This window comes from Asterias amurensis, chromosome 11 (genome assembly GCF_032118995.1).
Source record: "Asterias amurensis chromosome 11, ASM3211899v1".
NCBI classification, from domain to species: domain Eukaryota; kingdom Metazoa; phylum Echinodermata; class Asteroidea; order Forcipulatida; family Asteriidae; genus Asterias; species Asterias amurensis.
The window spans coordinates 6,853,148-6,880,139 of record NC_092658.1 but is presented as its reverse complement, the minus strand read 5'-3'; the positions used below and the strand labels follow the sequence as shown (position 1 = coordinate 6,880,139).

The 26,992-nt window shown below is 36.9% G+C and overlaps 1 protein-coding gene across 7 annotated transcripts in view; it reads left to right on the top strand.

The window, feature by feature from the left end:
- The window catches only part of LOC139943847 (voltage-dependent T-type calcium channel subunit alpha-1G-like), a 165,654-nt gene that overhangs the window by 130,288 nt on the left and 8,374 nt on the right, over positions 1-26,992 (top strand). For 4 of the 7 annotated variants that reach the window (XM_071940690.1, XM_071940688.1, XM_071940692.1 and 1 more), the window contains 16 exons: positions 242-333; positions 1,148-1,271; positions 2,256-2,509; positions 4,401-4,527; positions 5,380-5,511; positions 7,602-7,691; positions 8,164-8,383; positions 9,982-10,011; positions 16,579-16,730; positions 17,149-17,258; positions 18,136-18,266; positions 20,555-20,625; positions 21,759-21,837; positions 22,272-22,393; positions 23,488-23,799; positions 26,584-26,616. In XM_071940690.1, coding sequence (XP_071796791.1) covers positions 242-333; positions 1,148-1,271; positions 2,256-2,509; positions 4,401-4,527; positions 5,380-5,511; positions 7,602-7,691; positions 8,164-8,383; positions 9,982-10,011; positions 16,579-16,730; positions 17,149-17,258; positions 18,136-18,266; positions 20,555-20,625; positions 21,759-21,837; positions 22,272-22,393; positions 23,488-23,799; positions 26,584-26,616 — 2,079 coding nt within the window. Of the gene's footprint in view, positions 1-241; positions 334-1,147; positions 1,272-2,255; positions 2,510-4,400; positions 4,528-5,379; positions 5,512-7,601; positions 7,692-8,163; positions 8,384-9,981; positions 10,012-16,578; positions 16,731-17,148; positions 17,259-18,135; positions 18,267-19,233; positions 19,305-20,554; positions 20,626-21,758; positions 21,838-22,271; positions 22,394-23,487; positions 23,800-26,583; positions 26,617-26,992 lie in introns of all 7 variants that reach the window. The other 3 variants (XM_071940687.1, XM_071940693.1, XM_071940691.1) reach the window with 3 other exon arrangements.

The window sequence follows — 26,992 nt, the reverse complement described above, 5'->3', positions numbered from 1 at the left end:
TACCTCTCATCAAAAACTACGTTACTTCAGAGGGAGCCGTTTCTCACAATGTTTCATACTACCAACAGCTCTCCATTGCTCGTTACCAAGTTAGTTTTTGTGCTAACAATTATTTTGAGTAATTACCAATAGTGTCCAGTGCCTTTAACAAATGTTGAGATAAGCTTAAAACTGAGTTTTAAAAGTTACACTGGTTATATTTAAAACTCATTGATCTTCTAATTTATCTGATTGAATCTAGGATTGCAATTTTACAAAGTGTTGTCCAGAGCCGAAAGGATGTTTCAAAACTCGAATGGAACACTCGCTGTATATACTCTCACCACACAACAGGTGAGTCTTTGTTTTGCTCTTCAGTGTGAGTCAAGGCTCATTGAGTAAAATGTCTCTCTTGAAGGTTTTGCAGTGGAGGGGCCCAACCTCGTTCCCAGGGGTGGTCGATCTTGCAGCGTCATTTTTTCCCAACATGCCTTGCTCGATCATAACCCCTGGAATTGGTTCATTAAAATGTGGTAGATTCTAGCATATTTTGAATAGCGCCTGTGATTCATCCCTTCTACACGCGCACGCATGTCTTCCGTGGTTTTTTTTCTTTTCATGTTCGCGCCATAAGAAGCAGGGGCGTGATCGTGCAAATATCTTAAAACTACACGCACGCACGTCACATCTAATGCTTAACCAATTTTATGAGCCAATCAGCGTTGTTTCTCAGTACATCCCTTCAGGGGTCAGTGACGAGAGGTATCAATATGGCACGTTGCCCATGGTAGCGAGGCTGGGCGTGGCTTACAGGGGGACTACAACACACTTTTTTTATGAACAGGATAAAGGGAGTATGGTGTCTAGGCAGTGGGAGGGGCTTAATGCAATGATCTACTGTAATGCTAGACTTTGCAATATAAACCCTTCCCCTTCTCAGATGACGTAGACTGTTTTATCGCTCCCTTTGCTGGAGCACTTACGCATGCACACCAAGCACACATGTTATAAGAACATGCTTTATGAAACACAAGGCTTGATGGCACTAGGTTTACAGATCATGTGCATAGTACTCCATAAAATTGTGCGCGTTCAAACACATGTGAGACATTAAGTCTGTTATTATTGTACACTTCAACTACTACTATTTGAACCGTTTTTCTGGCAGATTTCGACGGAGATTACAGAGTTTAATTGCCCATAAGTGGTTTGACTACGCTGTACTTTTGATCATCTTTGTGAACTGCATCACTCTAGCCATGGAACGACCAGACATTAAAGAGGACAGTGTGGTAAGTATTCCACATTTGAATGTAACTACAACAATTTTCTATCTAGCTGTATCATGCTGCCACCATCTTGGTCATGTTCCTTGTATCCAACGGCAATTATTTATACTAATACTCATTGTACAAGGAACCAGACTATATTTTTCCTTCCAGCTTCCGTTTTGTTAGGCCATGTCCGAATTGGTGGCTACGGCTGCGGCTACGACCGTTGCCAGGGGTGTTGCTAAGGGCGTCTTATACTTCAATGCATGACGACGCGTTGATCCAGCCGTAGCTGTAGCCATAGCTGCCAATTCGGATACGTCCTTACATTGATTTGAATGGGAGAAAATCAAGATGGTCGCACCATGATAACGGTCTATAATAAGCCAGGGGCACACTATTAAAAAATTATTTTGAAATAAGGAAAAAGCTTATTTTGAGGAAACTTTTCTAGTGTCATTCACAAAAATCTATATGGAACGTTTTCTAAGGAGTGACAGAATAATTGTTTTCTTGAATTAAAGGAACATTACAGAATTGATAAGAAAAGAAAACTTGTCTAAGATCACAGATTTACATAAATCTTACACAGTCTAATGATGATGATAGTAGAAAACATCCCTTGAAATATTTCGGTCTGAAATGTCATATTTGATGAGAAATAAATAACACTAATTTCCAGTTTGGAGTTTATCGCTCAATGAGCGTTTTATCAATATTTTTTTAAACCAATGTCATGCAAAATGTGTAATCAGTTTCTTACTATTTTCTCGTGACCCAGATTAATCTCAAACTTCAACAGGTTTGTCAGATTATGTATATGGTGGATTACATAAAGTGCTTACACTGCCAGCAACTGTTGGTTAGCAAAAAACAATTATGTAATGCTCCTTTAAGATTCTGTTCTTATGTAAAGAAAACCGTTTTTATCAGTGTAAGTATTTATAATTGTTGTATGGATTGCTTCGCACTAACACCTCATCATCTTATTCTCTCATCCCGCAGGAGAGAACTCTTCTTAACATCTCCAACTACATCTTCACGGGCATCTTCACCTTTGAGATGGTGGTTAAGGTCTTAGCGAAGGGCTTCCTGTTTGGTGAGCATGCCTACCTCTACAGCGGTTGGAACATCATGGATGGTAGCCTGGTCATTGTCTCCTGGATTGATATCACTATTATACTAGTCTCATCCAATAGTCCAGAGATCTTCGGTATACTCCGGGTGTTCAGGCTACTAAGGACCCTCAGACCATTGAGGTAAACGTATTTCTTACTTGCTTAAAGGCAGTGGACACTATTGGTAATTACTCAAAATAATTGTACGCATAAAACCTTACTTGGTAATGAGTTATGGTGGGAGGTTGATAGTATAAATCGTTGTGAGAAACGGCTCCCTCTGAAGTGACGTAGTTTTTGAGAAAGAAGTAATTTTCCACGAATTTGATTTCGAGACCTCAAGTTTAGAATTTGAGGTCTCAAAATCAAGCATCTGAAAGCACACAACTTCGTGTGACCAGGGTGTTTTTTTTTTCATTATTATCTTGCAACTTCGATAACCAATTGAGCTCAAATTTTTACAGGTTTGTTATTTTATGCATATGTTGAGATACACCAAGTGAGAAGACTGGTCTGTGACAATTACCAATAGTGTCCAGTGTCTTAAAGTCAAGTGATGTCCTCGAGTCATGATGGTTCCCCATGCCTTTCTGCATGTCCCCCAGTGCCAACTTGAAATCTGCTGATTCCAGATCCGTGACCATTTTAAGAATGTCAGTGTAAGTTATTGCAGGTTTACCAGGTTTCCTCCTCCCATGCTTAGGGGTCCACAGAACAATATTGGACACTGGTTCGTCTTTGTTCCTGTAGCAGTAGCCAGCAAAACACATCCTTCTCTGTCTGATTTTTGTTGATAGCTTGGGTAGGTTTCCATATAGAACTCTGTAAGTCATATGTTGACTCCAGTGGATGTTAAGAGCTGTTCTTTGTGTAGCATCCATTAACATGTAATTTTGGGTTAAAGACACTTGACACGTTTGGTAATTGTCAAAGACTAGTCTTCACAGTTGGTGTATCTCATCATATGCATAAAATAACAAACCTGTGAAAATTTGAGCTCAATCGGTCGTAGAAGTTGCGAGATATTAATGAAAGAAAAAACACCCTTGTCGCACCATGGTCACACAAACTTGTGTGCTTTCAGATCCTTGATTTTGAGACCTCAAATTCTAAATTTGAGGTCTTGAAATCAAGCTTGTGGAAAATTACTTCTTTCTCAAAAACAACGTCACTTCAGATGGAGCTGTTTCTCACAATGTTTTATACTATCAACCTCTCCCCATTACTCGTAATCAAGAAAGGTTTCAGCTGATAATTATTTTGAGTAATTACCAATAGTGCCCACTGCCTTTAAATGTCAGACTAGGCACCTTTATTTGGTGCAATGTCTATCTGGTGAATTATCAACACATGTTGACAAGCTTTTACCATGGGTTATAAGAGGGTTTGTTTAAACCTTTTTCTACTGGTTTTTATTTTCATGGTTTTACCGTTTAAGCAGGTGAAATATTTCTGCTGTTAAAGCAAGATTTTCCATGCTTAAGCTTATAGTAAAGGTTTGTGGTAACACCATGTAATGATACTCTCTAAATGAGTTGGGGTGGTTCTGAAAAGAACCGTTGGTTTTAGAACCACCCCAACTCATTTAGAGATTATCAATCATTATTATAAGTTATCACACAAGCGCGAGTGGAATACGGAAAATTATTCGGCCTCGTTGGATATGGGACGCAGGCGCGCTATACATGTATTTTCCGTATTTCCACGAGCGCGCGTGTGATAAGGTATTTATCTTCAAGCAAACTTGGCGCGTGACATAGAACACACAAGATGCATGGTAGTGATATTAGCCGTGCAATATAGGTTTTTATCACCACTCCATTCTGCCAATCTGATTTGGAGGATTAGCGCGTACTTGAAGATAAATGGTGTTTTCACAAACCTTACTATAACCGTATTTCCACTATGCAAAGTTTCAAATCCTACTTAGTTTTAATAATGGACAATTTGAAGCGTGTCACTGGATTGGTAATATAAAATGTTTTTATGGTGACATCTTGATTACATTTGTTCTTGTAATTTTCTTGTCTAGGGTCATCAGTAGAGCCCCTGGTCTAAAGCTTGTCGTCCAGACCTTAATGTCTTCACTTCGTCCAATCGGTAACATTGTCATTATCTGCTGCACTTTCTTTGTCATCTTCGGAATCCTCGGCATTCAGGTAAAGACAATTATTCCTGATTTTTTAACCTTTATTTATTTTCTTTAATTTAACCTCTTTAGTCCTTTTAAATTTAAAAGATCACTGGCACGTTCATCCAGAGGTCGTTGGATCGAATATCCATCTAGTAAATTTGCTTCTTTTTTTTTAACCCCAAAAATCGTTTACAAATTTACCCAGTCAGTTTCCCTTGTGGTTTATTCTGATAATTTTAAAAGTAAGCATTAATTGACTATTGAATCTGTGAATAATGGCATTGCTAGAAATGGCATTCTTGCAATAAGAAAAAAACAAATATTTAAAAAAACCTTTTCCTTTGTCACTTTAAACTGCTAAAAATAAACAAGAAAAACAATTATTTGCAGAAAACTTTGCTTGTGTCACTCCCCCAAAACTTAAAAGAAAAATTTTCTAGGGAGTGACACGGCCTTTTCTTTAAATATTATTTTCTTTTTTCGAAGTGTTTATTTCTGAAACTTTTTTATTTTTTTGAATTTCATCTCTTCTGCCCTTTAAAATATCAAGCATTTGTTTCTGACATTGGAATATGTGAAAACAAGTCAAATTGTCACACTGACCCATGACCCTTTGCACTGCTAAAAATGGCATTCTTAAAACTATTTTTAAAAGTCTTTCTTGTGCCACGGGCAACAAAAAAAAAAGAAAAATGTTCCAGGAGTGACACAATTTTTAATCATTACAAATATGAAATTGCATTTAATGACCTTATAACACAGAGCTGATGGGTTGTAATCTTAGACTTAAAGCAAGACTCTGCTTGGATCAAAATGTCAAGCCAATAACTATTCTTTGGAGTTGTAATTGAATAATTTGTTTGTTTGTTTCCTACAGCTATTCAAGGGCACCTTCTATTATTGCACCGGTCCTAACATCAAACACGTCATGAATAAAACGCACTGCACCGACACCCACCCAAGTAATCGATGGGTCAATCGGCAGTACAACTTTGACGATTTAGGACAGGTATGATTTAAACCCGGTTCTAGCCTTTTTAAAATTTTGTTTTACATACTTGCAATTTGTCCGCTTATTTTCATATAAAAAGATTCTGTTTATGTACACCTAATTTACATATGAAGAACTTTGGCCCCGTTTTGAGCAGATAATCCCTCACGCTGTGTGTGAGCTGACTGTGTAACGGCTTGAGTGCACAGCCAGGAATGGGACAATTCATTTAGATTTTAGGGGATCAAACTTCTAGACTTTGTAAGAAGTGGCAGGAAAGCTCAAGGTTTATTTAAAACAAAACATTGCAGTTAGTTTTCTTGTGCATTGAAAGTCGCATATGTAGAGTAGATTACAGTTATTATACAGAAATATTGAACATAGTTTACATAAACAGTGACAAAAATTGTTTAATGTTACACAACAAACTTGATTCGTCAAGATATTTCTGTACACCATTTAACAAAAAAAGGACATGGGACCCTTCTACTAATGTGTTGAATGATAATTTTATGTAGTCCCATATTTTTTGAAATTTTTTTTAACGAAGTATTAGCATTTTTGGCATGCCCACCACATATTCTGCAAAAAACACCCCTATTAACTAAATGTAGTAATCCAGCCACGTCGAGTGATTTTCGAGTCGAAGAAAAGCACAAAATTCCACGATTCAAATATACCTTTGGACATTAAAAACGCTACATTGTTGAACCGAAATGCTTCTTAGATATAAATTTATTGTTGAGGCATAAAGATCGATGGATTAAAACAGCAAAAAGCTTTGCCAAACGACGTATTCCGCTTCCGATTAAACGATGTTTGTGCTTCGCGCGGTTTGAAGAGGTCTAGCTTTCCGCCACATAACGCACTACCCATATGGCTCGTAGTCCAGACTCTGGTGGTGGAAGCTCTCCAACGGACTTCATGATTTGACACAAAAAGTGCCCCTTTTTGCAGTCCACCAATCACAAAATATGTTACATGGATGGAAAGCTTATTTTATCTAGTTTCATAAACCATGCGACTTCTGGTGGTGCGAGATTGCTAGCGAGTTTGCCATTGAATTTAGTGGGACAACCGCTGCAAAAAATGACAAAATGTGGTGTGACCTCCATAGGAAACTGATTATTTTAGTCAAAATGCATCTTTTTCAACCAAAAAGTGCCCCTCTTTACTGGCTCTTGTTTATATAAAAAGTGTACTGTTTCGAAAGAGGAATATATATACTATACGATGCTGAGCGACTTTGTAAGTTTAACAAAATCACTTTTCTTAAACTGATGAAAATGTCTCCCGAGTGTGTGAATTTAAGGGGAATTTCCCGTGTTGAACGGGTCGCTGTGAAATGCGTTGAGCAGATGCAGACACTATTGGTAATCGTCAAAGACTACTCTTCACAGTTGCTGTATTTCAACATATGCATAAAATAGCAAAGCTGTGAAAATTTGAGCTCAATCGATCGTCGAAGTTGCAAAATAATAATGAAAGAAAAAACACCCTTGTCACACAAAGTTGTGTGCTTTCAGATGCTTGATTTCAAGACCTCAAATTATAAATCTGAGGTCTTGAAATCAAATTCGTGGAAAATTACTTCTTTCTCGAAAACTACATTACTTCAGAGGGAGCCGTTTCTCACAATGTTTTATACTACCAACCTCTCGTCATTACTCATAATCAAGTCAGGTTTTAAGCTGATCATTATTTTCAGTAATTACCAATAGTGTCCACTGCCTTTCAAGCTATAATGCTAAATATTTGTGGGTTTCAGCCATTCTTTCACATTTGTAACTTGGTGCCTTAGTCGAATCACTATATTCTTCAGTTCTGTTTTTCATACTCTCACATGTTTTATGCTTAAATGTTATGTTTAAGTCGTTAACCTATGATGTCCATGTACATGTTTTTATTTTCTAGCCCTTTTTGTACATAAATTATCAGATATATTTTACTACTCGTCTTGTTATTCGTCAATAGGGACTTTTTAAAACTCCAAACATACCCAAACAAGATTTTAAAAGGAAGTAGAATTTATACCCAAGTCTTTTTGGCGGTAGACGTTGTTGATTGTATTGATTTCAAAGTAAAAACAACTTCCTTCTTTGTTTCAGGCGCTGATGGCTCTGTTTGTTTTGGCGTCCAAAGATGGGTGGGTGGAGATTATGTACAATGGAATCGATGCTGTTGGTGTTGATAAGCAGGTAAGAGTCAACAAAATTGTTAGCATAACATTTTACCTGTTAACAAGCAATGGAAAACTCTTGTTAGTTTAAAGCATTGTGAGAAACAGCTTCCTCTGAATTATTGTTGTTATTGAGAGAGAGGTCATTTCTCGCTGAAATAATAAAAGTCCTCAGCTGAAGCCCTTTATTATGCATCTGAAAGCACACACAGGAATGCATCAAGGGTGGGTTTTTTTCCATTCATTATTCTCTTGCAAATTTGATGCCCAAATTTTTACAGGCTTGTTATTTTATGCATACGTTGGGATACACTAAGTGAGAATACTGGTCTTTAGCAATTACCAAACGTGTCCAGTGCCTTTGAGGCAAAACGTTGAGATAAACTGACCAACTCATCAGAGCTACAACCTCTTCAAAAAGAGATGAATCATGATAAGATCAAACTAATAAATGTCAACCTTCTGATAAATTGTTTCCTTCCATTCCTCAGCCAAAACAAAACAACAACGAGTGGCTCATCCTCTTCTTCATCTCCTTCATCCTCATCGTTGGCTTCTTTGTCTTGAACATGTTCGTCGGTGTCGTCGTTGAGAACTTCCACAAGTGTCGTGAGCAACAGGCGGCGGAGGAGTCGGCGCGTAGACATGCAAAGCGAATGCGCAAACTGGAGAAGGCGCGACAGAGTATGTCTCGGGCCAGAGATGGGGATGGTTTGTATTCACATTGCTGCCGCTGCAGCGATCTTAAGATTGCAGCAGTGTTTTTTTTTATATGTCTTGCTGTTTTCTCTCTATCGTTCTCTCTCGTGATTGTTATCGGTTCATATCCAACGGCTCCCGAATATGAACTTTGGGGGGATTTTTTCGTTTTTATATGACAGCAATTTGCACATTGCAAGGTTCTTCGATCCTTCCCCTAAGATTCCAATTCACTCCAATCCACTTTGAAGATTCTCTCATTTCCATCAACATTTCTTAGACTTTTTTTAAACAAATACGACTGAAGCATGAAATGAAGTCGTGAAATAAAAGTCATTTTTTGGAATGCATTTTTCTATGGCGACAAGGCACTTTGGGAGCTGTATTTTGTATGGATTAGAAATAAATTTCAATTCTCTGGAATGCATATTTCTTGAAAAACCTTGTCCAAAAATAAAACTACTTTTTGACAAGCATTTTTGACAATTTCAAAACCATTTTTCATCCTTTAAATATCATTTTCGAGGGCACGATTAGAAAGTCATGATTGATGAAACGAATCTTGCATTGTGCATTTTAGTCAGCTCTGCATGTAAACCAAGCAATTCATTGTCATTGCAAGTTTTGTTACTGTGTGTCCAGCATTTCTTTGTTCTTTGCATTTGTTTCGTGGTGAGTTGTGCACGGAAACTCAGAGTGCTGTTCAAGTTTGAAACGTGCATTGTTTATGTGTGCAATGCAATATTTGTATGGGCAAAGCACAAATGTTTTTCTTTTTTTTTCACAAAATGGCGGGGTATGTGTTGCATGATGCACGCAGCATACGTACATGTTTCATTGTGCTAGTTGGGTTGTTGTTGTGGAGAGGTCTTGTTACGGCTGTATGTGATAAGCTACATATGCTTAGGCTTTGTTCTCTGTTTATAAGAGTTGCTAAGATGTGATATGTTGGCTCTTCCTATGGAACTCCTTGAGGGGGCTCCTTAAACCTGGTTCATACTTTCTGCGAATTAAAAGCAATTTTTTTCGTTACATGGCTGTTTTTCGCAGCGAATGTTTCGCAGGAGATGAACATATTCAACTGTTGTGAATTATTCATTGCGAGTTTTTGAGGTCACAATTAGTATCACATTCGCAGGAAGTATGAACTGGGCTTCATCAGCCTTTACTTCATACTTTGTTGCCAAGATTCTTCAAAGATTCTCTTGACTGGCAAAATTTATTCTGCCAGGAAGTTGAAACTGATTAATGAATGAAATTTACATAAAAATCTACTCATTCTAATATTGTGAAAGAACTTGTTGCAACTAATTTTGAACCAGCCCAGGAGGGAAGATTATTGTCTGAGGATAGAATTGGCTGCAAAATTGCTTGCTTATGAATGTTGTTTTTGCAGCTTATTCCTTGCGTTTGTAAACATCTGTTGTCATTGAGGAGCTCATTTTGTGAATCTTGTGAACTGTTTGTCTTTCTGTACCGATTTTTATTCTTGTCTACATCTGTCTTCATGTTTAGATCAAATCATTAGTCTCTTTTAATTTCTTTAAATTTTTAAATAGTCGTTAAAACTCATTATTACAACAGTTTTCATTTCCTTCTTTTGATAATAGACGAGTCTTTGCAAAAAATACCAGAAATTAGTAAGTTACCCGGGCAACATTTTAACTTATACTCAAACATCACTGAATAAGGAATAAGAATAAGATTTGTCAATGAGATACTCCTGCTTCCTGACAAGGAATTGCGGAATCTTGCAGGACAGAAACTGTTTGTAAGATTTATAACTGGGCTTGTTAAAAAAAAGGCCATTTATTCTTCAGCTTTAAAGTCATTTTAAAACTCTCCGCCAAAAATACATCTTACAGAAATGGCTGAATACTGAAGGCAAGCTAGAGAATATTACATCCAAGCATGTCCTTTTAAACCACTTGAAAAAAAAAAATCTTGTGAAGGAAGTAAAACATTCTTTTCGCCCTCAGATTGTCTGTCATTGACTCATCTATTCTTTGGGAAAATAAATGAACACAACTATTTATTTCTAACATAAATAAATTTGACATGAGGTCATCTATGCTTTAGAGAATATTATGTAGGCATTTGTGGTATAGAACGAACTTTTTACTTTATGTAAAATTAAATGGGATGATAAATTGTTTTAGCGAAACTAAATAAGAACCATGAATGCTCTGCACAGTCTTCTCTGAAGCTTATACACATCACACTTCTGCAAACAGAGTTGTGGGAACTTTTGGTTCTTTTTATTTTCCTTTTCTTAAGAACCTCCTTGTGAGGACCCATTTAAAAAATAAATAAAAAGCTGGGGACTTTCGATTCATTGCGTAAAATTCCCCACAACTCTGTGTATGTCAGAACAGAGGGACACACTAATAACAATTCTTGGGTTTTTTAATGGCCTTTTTTTATGGTATTTTAAAGGTTAAATATTGTTACTTTTTTTATTGAAACTGACCCTTGCCAGAGCTGCCACGTTTACCTGATTCTTTCCAAAAATTCCCCCAAAATGAGCCAATCTTTCCATGTTCTGATCAACACATTTAAAATCTTCATGATGATGGAAACATATCCCCGTTATGTTGAATGTAGTTCTAAATATCTCGCTGATTGCCTTAATACACAATCATCCTGAATGTTGGATGCAAATGTTGGCAGCTCTGCCTTGCAATATAGAGTCATCACCAACTGATTTGCCATTTCTTTGGGGTTAAAACTTGACACGTTCATTGTTCAAACTGCGCTTTAAGGAACACGTTGCCTTGGATCAGTCGAGTTGGTCTTCAAAAAGCATTTGTAACCGTTTGTTATAAAATGCATATGGGTAGAAAGATGTTTTAAAAGTAGAATACAATGATCCACACAAAAATGCCTCGACATTGCGTGGTTTTCGTTTTACCTCGTCGACTAACATGGTCGGCCATTAATGGGAGTAAAGTTTTTGACTCCCATAAATGGCCGACCGTGTTAGTTTGCAAAGTAAAAGGAAACCACGCAATTTCGAGGCAAATTTGTGTGGATCATTGTATTCTATATTTAAAACATCTTTCTAACCATATGCATTTTACAACAAACGCTTGTAAACGCTTTTTATAGACCAACTCGACCGATCCAAGGCAACGTGTTCCTTTAATATGCTGCTTTGAATTGTCCACATTTAGAGTAACAAGTGCAGTGTGAACAGCCGACGTGCATTGAGACTTTTTACGATTTTCTCCAAAATGGCAGACTAGAATTTGGTGGAATGAACGTTGCTAAGGGCTCTATTGGTAGTAGCAGGCATCATGCCAAACACTAGAACAGGTGGCGGGAAAATAACTTCACAATTTAACACCATTTCTCTGCTGTCACAAACACATGCATACATGTAGGACGGTAGACGGGAGAAACACCTTTGATACTTATTAATGCACATTCATTGTACATACTGCCAAAAATTGTGTTCTTGAAGAAAGAGAAAAACAATATTATTTCAAGAAAACTTTTCTTGTGTCAATCCCAAAAAAATCTTAATACTAGATAAAGTGTCTAGAGATCTCTAGGAAACTTTTCAGTGACACAGGAACTTTTTTTTAAAAATAAGATTGTTGTTCTCCTTATTTCAAGAATACAATTTTGGCAGTAAGAATACTCAAACATAATAATGCACTTTCCATAACATCAAAAACTTAAAGACCTACTGCAAGAAATTATCGATTATTTCCACAGTCTTTTCATTTTACACCACCAATGTTTGTCTTCAGAAGAAACGCGTTTGAATAAATAATTTCTTCAAGAGACCATCCCTCTACAAAACTGTAAAACTGATTATGTTTTTAGTGTTGCTGTTTGGGAAATTCAATAGTCTTCCCAGCAGTATAGCAAATATTCCGATCCTTATACTACAAGTTATCACACAAGCGCGAGTTGAATACGGAAAATTATAGCGCTTCTGCGTCCCATATCCAATGAGGCCGAAGCAAACTTGGCGCGTGACATAGAACACACAAGACGCATGGTAGTGATATTAGCCGTGCAATATAGGTTTTTATCACCTCTCCATTCTGCCCGTCTGATTGGAGGATTAGCGCGTACTTGAAGATAAATGCATTTATAAGGTTTTTCAACAATTTGTGATAAGATACTAAGTTTTTCAGTTTTGCTGTTTGGGAACTTGAATAGGTATATAGAAATTGTTTTTTTAGAACATCAACAAAATAATCGTTAAACACTTTCAGGAATTCACACATAGCCAGCCTAGGTAAAAAAGAATCCCGGCATGATGTGGCAACAAAAAATTACAAGTTTGCTGTGATGAATGACGCATGCAATGATACTTGAATATCTAGAAAGAAGAGATTAGTGTTTTTTTTTAAATATTTTATACACTTCATTTAATTTCTTATTCATAGAAATTGACTTTAAAAATATCACATAAAAAAATTAATTGAAAGATGTTTGTATCAGCTGTCAGCCACCATAGCAACAAGACGTTTATTTTCCACTGAAATAGATGTCGCAGATGAACACATATGTTTATTGAATAAAGTTTAAAGTCACATTGATCACAAAATACCTCAATCTTTTGGAGATAAAATTATCGAAATCGGAATCTAAAAAACTTCTTCAACGTGTTGGAGTCAAGGTAATATACCATCATTACAGGGGGCCATCTTGTTTTTCTTTTCCATTTCACTATAATCAAAGTGAGGCTGGAAGGAAAATTAGTCAATTTACATTTTTTTAAATGAGATTTATAACTGTCATTGTCACTATGTACACAAAGACAGCCATAGCATAAGGGTTAATTCAGACCAAATCAACAATAATACTAATACTTTTTCAATTCACTTTTATCTTTAATTTTATGCATGACATGTAGATGTACATCATCTTCATAACGAAGCATGGCATGAAAAACTACATCATAATTTAATTACTTAACGATGAACTAAATCTATTTTTATTTTTTTACGAACCCTAGGTAGCCTAAATCAAAATAAGAAACCGATGCCCATTTGTTTTTATAATAGATCTCAACTTAGACTTAAAGGCAGTGGACACTATTGGTAATTACTCAAAAAAATTATTAGCATAAAACCTTTTTCTTGGTGACGAGTAATGGGAGAGGTTGATGGTATAAAACATTGTGAGAAGTGCCATAGTTTTCAGGAAAGAAGTAATTTTCCATGAATTTGATTTAGAGACCTCAGATTTAGAACTTGAGGTCTCGAAATCAACCATCTAAACGCACACAACTTCGTGTGACAAGGGTGTTTTTTTCTTTCATTATTATCTCGCAAGTTTGATGACCGATTGAGCTCAAATTTTTACAGGTTTGTTATTTTATGCATATGTTGAGATACACCAACTGTGAAGGCTAGTCTTTGACAATTACCAATAGTGTCCAGTGTCTTTCAGGGATTGTCTCTTTATTTTACTCTCTCTATCTCTGTCTTTTAGAAGACCTTCACTTCTCTTTTTTTCCCGGTTAACTTTGTTCTTCTTTGCATAAATATTAAGCCCAAAGGCCATTCTGTAACTCAATCTTCTGTGATGGTTGCAGATTGTCAAAACCTTGGTCTTTTGCACATTTGTTTTTGGAGGGAAAAGCATTTGTTTTGGAGGGAAAAGCATTATTTTGTAATATGACTGTAATATTGTGAATGAAGCAGAATGCTTTATGGTCATAGCTTGATGGTCATTGTTACATGATGCTTTGTTTAAAAGTAGCACACCACGTTTCCATAGAAAATGCTTTAGTGCCAGTCATAATCAGCATTGTGCAGGCTGCTAGTGAGCCAATTACTGGTTGCCATGGTAATGTCGTACGGCACATTTTCAAGAATTTTGAGCAGACGCCAACCGCAAATGATATTCACCATTAATTCTAGTCTTGGCACAAGATGTCAGTGATTAATAGTGGATGTGGCTCCCACTAACCCGCTAAGTTGGTATAATCATGTCAGAAGAGGACGCTCTATAACAATATACAACCGACTGCAGTACACTATTCACTATCAATCGCTGTTGTTTAGGACCAAGACTACATTCATGCTAGTTTTAAACACATGGCGTTTACGAAAATGCATGATGAAGAAAAAGGGACAAAGCTGGAAAAAGCAATATCTTAAGCAGCATGATTTGGTGTGGGGGGGGGGGGGGGGGCGGCTTATACGGATGAGATTTTGAAAGCATGTGCATTGTGTCTTATGGAGGAAGCATGTAAGCATGATGCAAATAGAATGAAATGATTGTAGATGTAGCTGTAGTGTGATGATTTTAATGTCATGCTCTTGGAATGTTAACTTACACTAAAATGTTGACTTGAAAAAAAGATATGGAATAAGACAATTCCAAAGAAAGGAGGTAAATTTTGAAGAATGTAAGAGCCATGCAGTTATCATGGTTTACTAAAAGTTGGCTGTTAGAAAAAAATTGTTCAGTTGAATTCTATTTTTTTGTCTGACTGCCCTTTATTTCCTGCAGTCAGTGGAGCAGAAAGAAATGTCAAAATTGCAGTATATTTTTGTCTGTAAGAAATTTCATAACTCACAAAAGATACTTTTTGCCTCAGTTGAATCAACTTTTAACAAAAAAAGTAACAGAAACATGTTTGGACTTGATTTAAGAAGCTTTATACTTTTACTTTATAAGAAGTTTTGTTAACATTTTCAGAAGCTAAGTTGGTTGCTTTAAAGTATTTGCTTGCCACTTTTCCTTCCCTCATCCTACTGATCTTTCCTAACACACCTCCTTTCCCTGGCATCAATCTCTTCAAAACCACACACACACACCCTATCATGGGTTCCCTGGTAACCTTCACTCACCATCCCTCTAACCTTCTGCACCTTTATTCACTGGCTGGATTGAACCGGATTGAACCGGATTGAACCGGATCTAACTGGATTAATGGAGAGAAAACACTGTTGGCTTGGGTGCCAAATACATAACAGCAAGACAGAAACAATAAGACGAAGCTCATCAGCATTTCCTCAAGGATAAAAAAGAGATAATCATTCAAAATTTGAAAAATAATATATAGAAAAAACTTGACTGGTGTCTTGAAACAATTTTGAATCAAACCAAACCCATGATGATTATGAATATTCATAGTTATGGTAATGAGTGATGAGCTTCTTTATTGCAGCAATGTGGTTACATTAACCCCAAATAATTTATTATGTCAAATATTACTATAAATATGCAAAATTACTTTAAATATGCAAGAAAAAACTGCACTTTTTTAGTGTTCCTTAATGAAGGGTTAACATGAGGTAGTATAACTATTGTAACTGATATTTAATGTTTTTAAATAGAAGAGAAAGGTAATTTATTAACCACACTTTGCATCATCCTGTCGAGTTTAGACGCACTCCTCACAATGCACCTGACCTTTGACACCCAACCTTTGACACCTTATTTAGCTAGAATCATCAAAATCAATACATAGAAGACAAAAATCACAATCTAATTCATCTTTAAAGAAAAATACATACAGTAATGATTTTCCAGTTCTAGTATGACATCACCTTTAGTAATAATTATTGGTAGATACTACAGCTTCGGTCGTAATGGAAGACTTTTGAATGCTAGGTGGCAGCAGATTGCTATAAAGCCCAGTTCATACTTCCCACGAATGCAAATACGAAGCAAGTTTTAACGACACAGAATTCGCAGGAGTTTAGCACAGTTCAACTGTTGCGAACTATTCGTTGCAAATTTGTGATTTGCTTTCGCAGGAAGTATGAACCAGGCTTTTGGCGGTCGTAACCAACTGTATCGGTCATTGGCCAATGCTTCACTCGTGGGCAAATCAACCGAAACAGTTATTAGTTACGACCGCCAAAACGCAACCCCAGGTAAAGTTCCATTATATAAGTCGCCCTGAGCATGCGCACATAGCTAAGAACAATGGATTAACCTTGTAAGTCTGCTGCCACCTAGAGTCGCAAAAAGTCTCCCATTCTTGGAACGCTTCTTGAGGAATCGTTTTGAATCGTATCAATGTTGAGGGTCAATGCTTGTTCTAATTATAATAAATGGTTCAACAACAATAGGGATTTAGGGATGCAAGCATCTCAAGTAACATTAACTAAAAAATAAGTCTGTCCATCTTAATTGTTGAGACACTATCCTACTCACCCCACAAAACAACAATAAAACTGATTATGCTTTTTTTTCACTCTATTTCCACCACTTTTCCGACCAATCAGGAGCAAGAGAACAGCCCTACTATGCAGTATACTCACGGCCGAGACGCGTGATCCATGATCTTGTCATCAATAAGTACTTTGATTTGATTGTAGCTGCAATTATCTTTATCAATGTCATCTCCATGGCCATTGAACACTATGGCATGCCAGAGGTACAGTTACAAGATTAAGACATTTGTTGGTGTTTGTTTGACTATTGTTAGTGTTATTATTTTTATTTTTTATTTATTTTTTAGTTGGCCGTTTCTGTGCACATAGTCCATCAAAAAAAGAAGATAGAAAACCTTTAATTTTTATTATTTTATTTAAATAAAAATTGTAAACAATTATAATTAAAGAACATAATGTGTACATACTTTTTCCTGTTTTTTTGCAGCACATTTTCTTATGAACAGTCAATCAAAAAGTGCCGGGGGGGGGGGGAGGGGAATCTGATATGCCATTTCCTTCCAAGACTGAAAAGTCGCAGGGAGGGGGACAAGCCAACCTCCATCCTCTCCTACCCATTGATTCTCAACTGTTCTGTGTTTACATATTGATATTAATTTACTTCGTTCGTTTCCTGTTTAGCTATTAGAGGAAATCTTAAGGTACTTCAACTATGTCTTCACAGTGGTCTTCATTATTGAGGCTTTGCTCAAGATCACAGCCTTGGGTTTCTTGAGATACATCAAAGACAGGTCAGAAATATGTATTTTATAAAATTGTTAATTATTTTGTAATTTTTTAAATATTCTTTTGTGTAATATCAATAAACCTTCCTCAGCTGCCTCTGAGGGGGTGGGGGGGGGGTCCCTATTGGATCAAAAGCTTAGGCCATGGTATGTTTGGTAGTAAGTGCTAAATTAAATGTCAATAAAACTTTTGAATTTATAAGCCCTGCATCCGATACTATAAGGAATTTTGAGAAATACTTCACAAAGTGATGTGCCAATGTAAAAATGTTTTTATGCCCGAAAAATTGAAGCATTACTGTCATTTATAACTGTGTATCAGATTGTGTATTCCAATTACAGATTATTCTTCCTATGTGGACATATTTGCTCAGGATTTTTGGCCACATCTCACAAACATGTCAAAATCAAATGTTCATATTTTTTCACAGTCGTTCATGTTTATTTGTTTCTGTCCCCAACTTTAATTTATTTTGTTTCTCAATTTTTGCTGCAATTTTCCTTTCTAAGATGTTTTCTATTTTAATTGTTAACTTTGTGCACACATATTATTTTATATAGTCTACATGAATATTTTTAATATGGGTATTATCCTTTCCTGTATTTGGCGGCTCGTCCGCTGTTGGTTTGGTCAATAAATGTATATATATATATGCATGTATCAAATAGTAAACCATAAGGGAAACTGACTAGGTACATTTTTAAATGATTTTGGGTTGAACAAAGAAAAATTGACTAGAGCGGGATTTGAACCAACGACCTCGTACATCTAAATTTATATAGGATTCAAACAAGCAAATGATTCCAAAAACGAAAGGTATACTTTGCCATTACTAACATAGCCTCATAACCAGTTCTGTATTGTTATTCTTCCCCTCTTTAGGTGGAATAAATTGGACATATTCATCGTGATTTTATCCATTGCTGGGATCTTTCTAGAGGAGTTACAGACTGGAATCATTCCCATCAACCCTACAATCATCAGAATCATGAGAGTTCTCAGGATTGCAAGAGGTTGGTTCAAAGTTTTGTTGTAATCTCTAATAAGCGTAAATCCAAATCTCGTCCAAGCGAAAAGTGTTCATAATTCTTCAAAGCAGACATTGTTGCGTCTCTCGGCTGGCACTGAAATATGACATACAGACCAAAAGATCTGCCATGACTACATTTGTGACTTGATACAGTTTTGAACAGAGCACACTCCCAGTAATATGTGATGCCATCCTGGGGCCCAATTTCATAAAGCTGTTAAGCAGAACATTCTGCTTAGCAAATGTCTAGTCTATAGAAAGAAATGTTAAGGGTACCAGTCGCAGCAATGGGAACGTTACGGTATTCTGGCTGGTAACCTGTTTTTGCTAAGCAAAAGATTGTTAAAAAGTGCTAAGCATGTTTCTGTGTTTACAAGCTTTATGAAATTGGGACCTGCTCAATGGGCTTTGAAATACCCACTAGACCACTGGCCAGAGTCCAACAGTTTTAGCATTTGGGCCAGTAACCCACAGCTTGAAACACCCAACCGCGCACTGGCCATGCAGATTCCAGTACTTTTAATATCAAGCCAGTTTAATACTCGCAGCTTGAAATATCCACCGGATCACCAGCCAGAGTCGAGCACTATTATCATTGGGCCAGTAACCCTCAATTACATAAACCATAACAATTCCTGCAGTCTATGTCTTTTTCCAAACACACCTTTAAAGACTGCAACATAGCATTTAAAATTCGAGTCCCTCATTCACAGACATTACCACCAAATACTGAAGTTCAAACAAACTTTTCCAGTTAGTACCAAGACATGCAGACAATTTTTTAAATTTTTTAAGTTGGACATATTCCAACTGACGCGTACCATCATGCTTTGTCGCATGAATAAACTGGTCTGACAACCAATCATTAATTGTGTAATGGTATATCACATGACCCTTGACCCCTTGACCTGACTCTCTCCCTGCTCGTTGTCCCCCCCGTTGTACGACAGTGCTGAAAATCATGAAGACCATGAAAGGATTGCGAGAGCTTCTAGCCGTACTCATGGGGGCTATCCCACAGGTAACGTGAGGTCACTTTGGAGTTTGACCTTTCGCATGTTTCATCATCATCTACTTTTTATTCGCTGTTGATTCGTAATGCATTCATTGTGCTTGATGTTTTATAATTTGCATGGTTTTGTTTTGTTCAGGAAGTGTTGTATTCCAGTGGTTCTTTTTGACAGTGTCAAAGCAAAAACGTCACATCTTAAGTTTTGTATAATGTATTCCTTGTCTGCTCTCAATTGGGTTCCTGACTAGTTCAGGGATTACACTTTTCAGGGAGACCTTGGCTTCATAACCAGAATATATTAAATCAAATAATATGAAATGGAATAAAATTAAATGAAACGTGTAACATCTGAGTGTCCGGCTCTACAACAAGGGGAAGCTCAGCCCCACATCAATTAAAAAATCCGTTCAAATATTATTTTGGGCAGTAACCTCATGGTTTTGAGAAAGGTACAATTTACAAATTCAGGAATTTTGACTTTCCTAAAATCTATAATCCGAGCGAGATAGTACGGTTTTGAGTTGACACATTGGCTTTAATCAAGTTATTAACTTTGAAAACTCATTCATTTTGGCAAATTGTTGTTTATCCACAATACATAGAGAGGTACATACACTGTACACAACATATTATTGTTGTTTTGGGTTATGGCAAAGGCTTTGAAAGATCTGCACACAAAATGTACATGAGATAAAACAAAACGGAAATTAATCTAAGAAGTAGGTAAGAGCCAGAGTCTTGATGGAATAATTTAATGATTCAATTGAAAAAGCCATTCAAATGTTATTTTGGGCAGTAACCTTATGGTTTTTTTTAGCCCCCATTTGCGACAATTGAGAAAGCTACAAACGACAAAATCATGCCTTAAATTTTTTTAGACTTTGTTTGTTAAAACATTTAAAGCAAGACCCACCTCATTTAGCCAATGTTGATGTTTGTTGTTTTGATAATTTTGTTGTTTTATTTCAGTTTCCCCCTTTCCACCCTACCCCAGCCAATAGATTGTCTCCATTCGAAACTTAGTCATAAATTTGCATGATTATAATTTAAATATGCAAGATTATGGTTTGCATATGCATGAGCAGCTTGTTATCCGCTTGGCTCCATCAATCACCCCTGTGATCCCATTGGTGTGATGTTTGTGAATATATAATTTTAGCCGTCACAGATTGCATGATAATGGTTTATGGTGTTTTTTCCCCCCCTTCTATTGCACTTGTTTCCCCGTTGTCTTTTCAACGTACTTCCTGTGTGTGCAGTTCTCAAGTTGTTAAGGGTAGCTAGTGGAATTCGTGCTATTTTGGATACCATATCCCAAGCCCTCCCTCAGGTAATGTTTGATTGTATGACTGTTTAAATGTTGTCAATTTCGAGCAAGTTTGAGTGTGCACAATGGTTAACTAAAGGTTGACCATTTTGACTCAAACCCAGGCTGGTCGACCATTGGTTGACTACTGTGGTCAACCATTTGGAACCAGCCACGAGCCAATGGTTTCTTCACTGGTCCCAAAAGCATGATCAATTCTAACATGTATTAAGCACAAAGGGGAACCAGTGACACTTTAGCGAAAAGGTGGAAGGTTGACTAGACCAAAAAGTCTGTGGTCAACCACTGGTGGACTAAATATGTGCACTCGAACTGGCTCTTAGAGGCCGCCAAACAAAGTCAATAGACACTTTTCACAACGAGCAACGCGCATCTCTTGTCCGCCATTTTATGTGTCAAAACATGCACAAAAGGAATGGACTCCCCAAAAAATGCAAAAAAAGGTAGAGACGCATTGTTTGGAGATGCGAAACACCTGTACCATCCTTTTGTCCACATTTTGACACACAAAATGGCAGACAGGGGCACCCATGTACAATGTATGTGGGCTGTGGGTCTATAGATCCCTTGCGTAACATGAAGCACTACGGGAACACTGAGGTCATGCGCACATTTTTTTGCAAAAAGAAAAGCTTTCCTTCAATGATTTATCCATTTTTGGCCCCAATGAGGGTGCTTTTAAGCAAATGACCTCACATGCAATGGATCTGTTGACAAACTAGATTGGGGTTGGTTCACATTGTAGTTGCATATATTGTAACTATGTCGGGAATTGTACTGTTTTGAACTTCTAAAAAGATCATATTTCACAAAATTTCACAAAATTTTAATTAAGAATATGCAATCCTATTCAATAATTTACCAAACAATTCCTGCTCCCAATAGATAATTATTAAACAAGATAAAGCATCCCAGAACTTACAAATTGCCAAATTAGTGCTATGGAGGTTTACTGAGTATGGCTGTTTTATATATCAATATAAACCACAGGGGTAAACTGACTGGGTAAACTATGTTTTATATGTGAGAAAAAAAAGTAGTCCACAAGCTGATTGAGTACAATTGGTTTGGATTGTTATGATTGTTCACATTTATTTGATTGAGTAGATTAATGGCAATTGTTTTATTGACCCTAGGTCGGCAACCTGGGTCTTCTCTTCTTTCTACTCTTCTTCATATTTGCTGCTCTTGGAGTCGAGCTATTCGGACGTCTGGGTAAGTGATCTGCCGTCGGTTTCACAAAGAGTTAGGACTAGTCTTATCTAGAGTTAGGACCAGTTACTCGTCCTGACTTGGGAATATCCATGCAATCTGTATATCTCCTAGGACTAGTCCTAAGTTAGGACTAGTCCTAAGTCTTTGTGAAATCGCACCCTGCCGTCGGTTTCACCGAAACTCTTCCTTATTTGGGATTAATCTTAGGACTTGGGACAAGTTAAGTTCCGTATCTGTAGACGTTGGGACACATTGAACCCATTCTAAGTTGGGACGAGTTACTCACTCTAAAGCACCCCCATTAAATTAAGCATTACTTGTCTCTTTGGTTCAAAATCTACCTTGGTTCAAAATCTACCTTGGTTAAAGTTTCAACTTACTGCGAGTGCTTGTTATTTAGACTGTATTTCTTTGAACCTAATTTTCATTTTCAGACTGCACAATCGACAATCCGTGCCAAGGTCTTGGAAGACATGCCTCCTTCAAGAACTTCTTCATTGCTTTCCTGACTCTCTTCAGAATAGCGACGGCAGATAACTGGAATGGAATCATGAAGGTAGCACATACCAAAATACCACTTCACTTTTTGCCTAACTTTTGCTTAAAATACGTTAATTTCCCATCAGTCCAAATCTCTGAATTCCCTGCTTGCCAGTTTCATTGTGATTCTTATCAGTTGTTATCAATAAAGTATATGTAATATTAACATTCACCCTGGAACCCAATAGACCGATCCATTAGGCTCTGCCCACGACGCACGTGTGCGCAAGAACACATGAGCCTCTCCGTGAGGCAACTCAGCCGCGTGCGCCAAGCATACGCGCATGCATGTTGGACTTGATTTGTCGGACCTTCGTTGCGTTGTGATTAGTCAATACCCAATGGGGCGGAGCTTAATGGATCGGTCCCCAAGGCCAATGATACTGACCCACAGACCCAAAATTGTGGAAATTGTAGATGCACATTTTGCAGAGGTGCATTCCGCATTATGCAAATGGTTTATAATTCCTGCGGTCGATGTCGATCATCAAACACTTCCTAACTTAGGATTAATCTTAGGACTTGGGATGAGTTAAGTTCCGTAACCATAGACATTAGGACACATTTTGTCTCAAACTCTGGTGTTTTTGATCAGCAGAGTGTGGGTTCGAATCCCCAGCTGTGACACTGTCCTTGTACAAGACACTTAACCATTGCTTCGTCCTTCGGATGGGATGTAGAGCTGTTGGTTCCATGTGTTGTGTAACGCATGTAAAAGAACCCAGTGTGCTTATCGAAAAGAGAAGGGGTTTGCCCCGGTGTTCCTGGCTGTGGCTGCTGAATGCGCCGTAGCACCTTGTAAACCCTTATAAGGTGCTAAATAATTGGGTCTCAGAATTAATCACTGTAATAACCTATCTTTCTGAGACTTTGTACATACTCAGCGCCTTGAGTACCTTGTTTGGTAGATACGTATGCTATATAAGGCTATGATATTTTTATTATTATTATTATTATTATTAATATTATTATTATTATTATTATTATTATTATTATTATTATTATTATTATTATTCAACCCCTAGACCTAACTTGAGATTGGATTAATCCTAGGGTTTCATGAAATCGGCTGCCGGTCTTTTAGTATTTTTTTTGTTTTGATTCTTTCAGGATACACTTAGGAGAGATAAATGCAACAACGGCCCAAACTGTGTCTACAATTGCTGCGCCAGTGCCATCCTCGCCCCAATCTACTTCGTTTGCTTTGTTCTCATGGCTCAGTTTGTCCTCGTTAATGTGGTCGTTGCCGTCTTGATGAAGCATCTTGAAGAATCTCACAAGATGGAGCAAGATGAGGAAGACGACAGGCTAGCCCTGGAGGAGGAGTTCCGTTTGGCTGAGAAAGGGGAGGCAGAGAGGAGAGAGGAGGAAGAAGTTCGTCAGCAGAGAGGAGAGGAACCAGCGAATAGCTCAGATGATAATGTGAGTTGAGCATCTAAGATGGGAGGATGCAGCATTACTAACAAAGTCTTTATTAATTTTGGTTTTTACCCATACACCGATGTGTGTTAGCACTGTATACTCAGTACTTTCCCGAGTCCTGTGAAAAAATATCACAGCATGTTACTCGGGTGGGTTCGGTGGTTTTTTTACAGGGTTTTTCTTGGTCCCTTTGGTTTTCCTCCTTACCGGTAGATGGCTCAATGTCTAGTTATTGTTACCCATGGGTAATTTTTATGAGCTTGTTAAACTGTATCACATGGATCTTCTAGTTTCAAGAAGTTTCAAGGAGTGGCCAATGCAGGTTTTTTTTAGCATGAAAGTAGTGTCACTATCATTTCTAGAATAATCTGTTGGGCCCGGTTCGAATCCTTCCTCAGACCAGAGCCTTGCATGTGGCTTGGGCTTAGTAATAGCCCTTACCTGATAGTGTGTGTTTGACAAATTTCGGGTAAATACTTTACTAAAAAAAATAACTTCTTTCTCGAATACTACGCTACTTCAGAGGGGGGCCATTTCTCACAATGTTTTAAACTATCAACAGCTCTCCATTGCTTGTTGCCAAGTAAGTTTTTATGCCAACAGTCATTTTCAAGTCATTACCAACTGTGTCCAGTGCCTTTAAGTTAAAAGAAAATAATAGATGAAGCACATTTAGGCTGCAAATCTCTGGATGCTTTTAAGTATTTACTTCTTTAGTGAATTTTGCCCATTGGGCAAAAACGAAATCCTACAAAACAAATCAACCTTTTAAAAATAAGATGAGTTGATTTTAGAATTTGTGCTGCTGAGCATCACATTAAAAAACCAAAAAAAAAAACAATGAGTTTCTGATTTTAAACCTTTTCTCACACAGGTTTGTGGAAAAGCTAGGATGTTATGCCAGTAACTGAACTTTTCCAACAGCAAATCAGGCTATATTTCACACTTTCATATCGACAAACTTAATGATGAAAATAATCTGGGAAAAACCCACGTGTATGAAATAATATGACTTGTACAACTTAGAGACAACAACAATGTTTTTTCCTTCTACATGCAACAGGATCTACTAATCAATGGCTGCTCATCCAAATAAATAAAAGCATTGGTTAGAATTAAAACTGCTGTTAATTTTAATTAACAGAATTATAAAAATAATTCTGTTGTGTCTTTTGGGGGACAATTTTTCAGTTTATTTTTAACACCAACGCCACATTGCCTTTTGCCTTGATTTGTTATTATAGGTATCATTAAAGGCAGTGGGCACTGTTGGTTATTTACTCAAAATAATTATTAGCATAAAACCCTATGGGGAGCTGTTGATAGTATAAAACATTGTGAGAAACAGCTCCCTCTGAAGTAACGTAGTTTTGAGAAAGAAGTAATTTCCACAAATTTGATTTCACAATTTAAGCACTACTTTTTGTGAAATCGCCTGCTGCAGTCTCGTTTTTTTGTTTTTCTGAACCACATACTTCAGAAAACTTTGGCTTTTCAAATCTTCGCCTTAAATGTTAGCAGGTACATAGAAAGAGAATAATTAGTCTTGTAGAAATATTGCTGGTATAAATAAATTACACTTCTAAGCTACAAGACTTTACTCAAGTCTAATGGAAAAACTTTTGAAATTCAAACCCTGTCTGAAATAGTTTCACCTCACCTTCTGCCTGTTGTCTTTTGACTCCCGTTGTTTAATATTGACTCTCATTGTCTTTCTTTGACTGCTGTTGTCTTTCATTGACTCTTATTGCTTTTAATGGTACTACCTGTCATTTAAAGGAACGTTACAGAATTGGTTTTTGCTAACAAAACAGTTGCTGGCAGTGTAAGCACTTTATGTAATCCACCATATACATACACTGACAAACCTGTAGAAGTTCGAGATCGCTCGGCCATCTGGGTCACGAGAGATTAGAGAAAAACCGATTACAAATATTTCATTGCCAAAATCTAAATGAATAACACGCTCACTGAGCGATTATCTCCACACACGAAGTTAGATTATTTATTTCTCATCAAATATGACATTTTAGACAGAAATATTTTAAGGGATGTTTTCAACTATCATCATCATTAGATCGTGTAAGTTTCATGTAAATCTGTGATCTTCACGATTTTTGTTTCTTACCAATTCTGTAACATTCCTTTAACAATTAATTTTATTATGTTTGACATAATCTTTGTTTCTTTCTGTCTCCGTAGCATTTTGTTTATCTTTCATGCATTGTAGTGCTGCAGATTTCATGCATGCCTCACATTCATTTCATAGTTTAAGAAAAAGAAAAAACAGTTAACAGTCATTTAATTTTCTAAAACCAAAATTCAAAATTTTTTTTTTTTAATGCATATCAGAAAAATGTGTGATTTTGTTTTTCTTAAATATGTTTAACCATATATAATATGATTTTGATTTGTATAATATATGCTGTTTTGATGATACTTGATGTTTTGTGATAAAATGCATATATTGCAATAACTCCAGTGTTGCAAGATCAGAAAACAAGTTCAATAAATATTGAAAAGTGTTTATTCAGAACCTTTTCAAAGAGCTTGAAGTAAAGATTAGCAATTTAACTATGGATACACACTCCATTGTTTTCTTAGCATGTATACACAACATGACCCAATCTCACTCCTTGCTGTGACTATTATGGACCAAGCATGGAGCATTGAGGAACCTTTTGAAGCCCAGCACTGACATATGCCTTTTTTCTTGTTTGTTCTTTCTTTTTCTCTCCTTCTCTCTTCTATTTTTGCTGTTTGTTGCGTTCATTGTCGTCGTAGGATCCAGAGACTCCGTTCACGCCACTGCTTAAGGTACCTATTGACTCTTGTAGGTCGAGTAAACAAACTATCAATTGGTTCTTTTATCTCATCAATAAATCTGTGATCTCATGACCAAAACATTTGAGTTCAGAAGTGCACAGCCACATACGTGGGTACCTTTTCTTTGTCGTCTTCCATGTTGTGAAAAACAGTTTGTAAACCACTGATGGAGCAGAACATCTAAATGTTATTTATATATCCACAATCGCTTTATCAGTGATGAAAACAAAAGTTCTTGAGTTTGTGGAACACAAGATCTGCAAAGAGTTACTGAATATTGATCTGTTGTTCATTCGGTGTTTTTGTAACAAAAAGTGTACCCATGATTTTGGCTGTGCAAACTGAAGATTTATGTCGCTATTTTTAC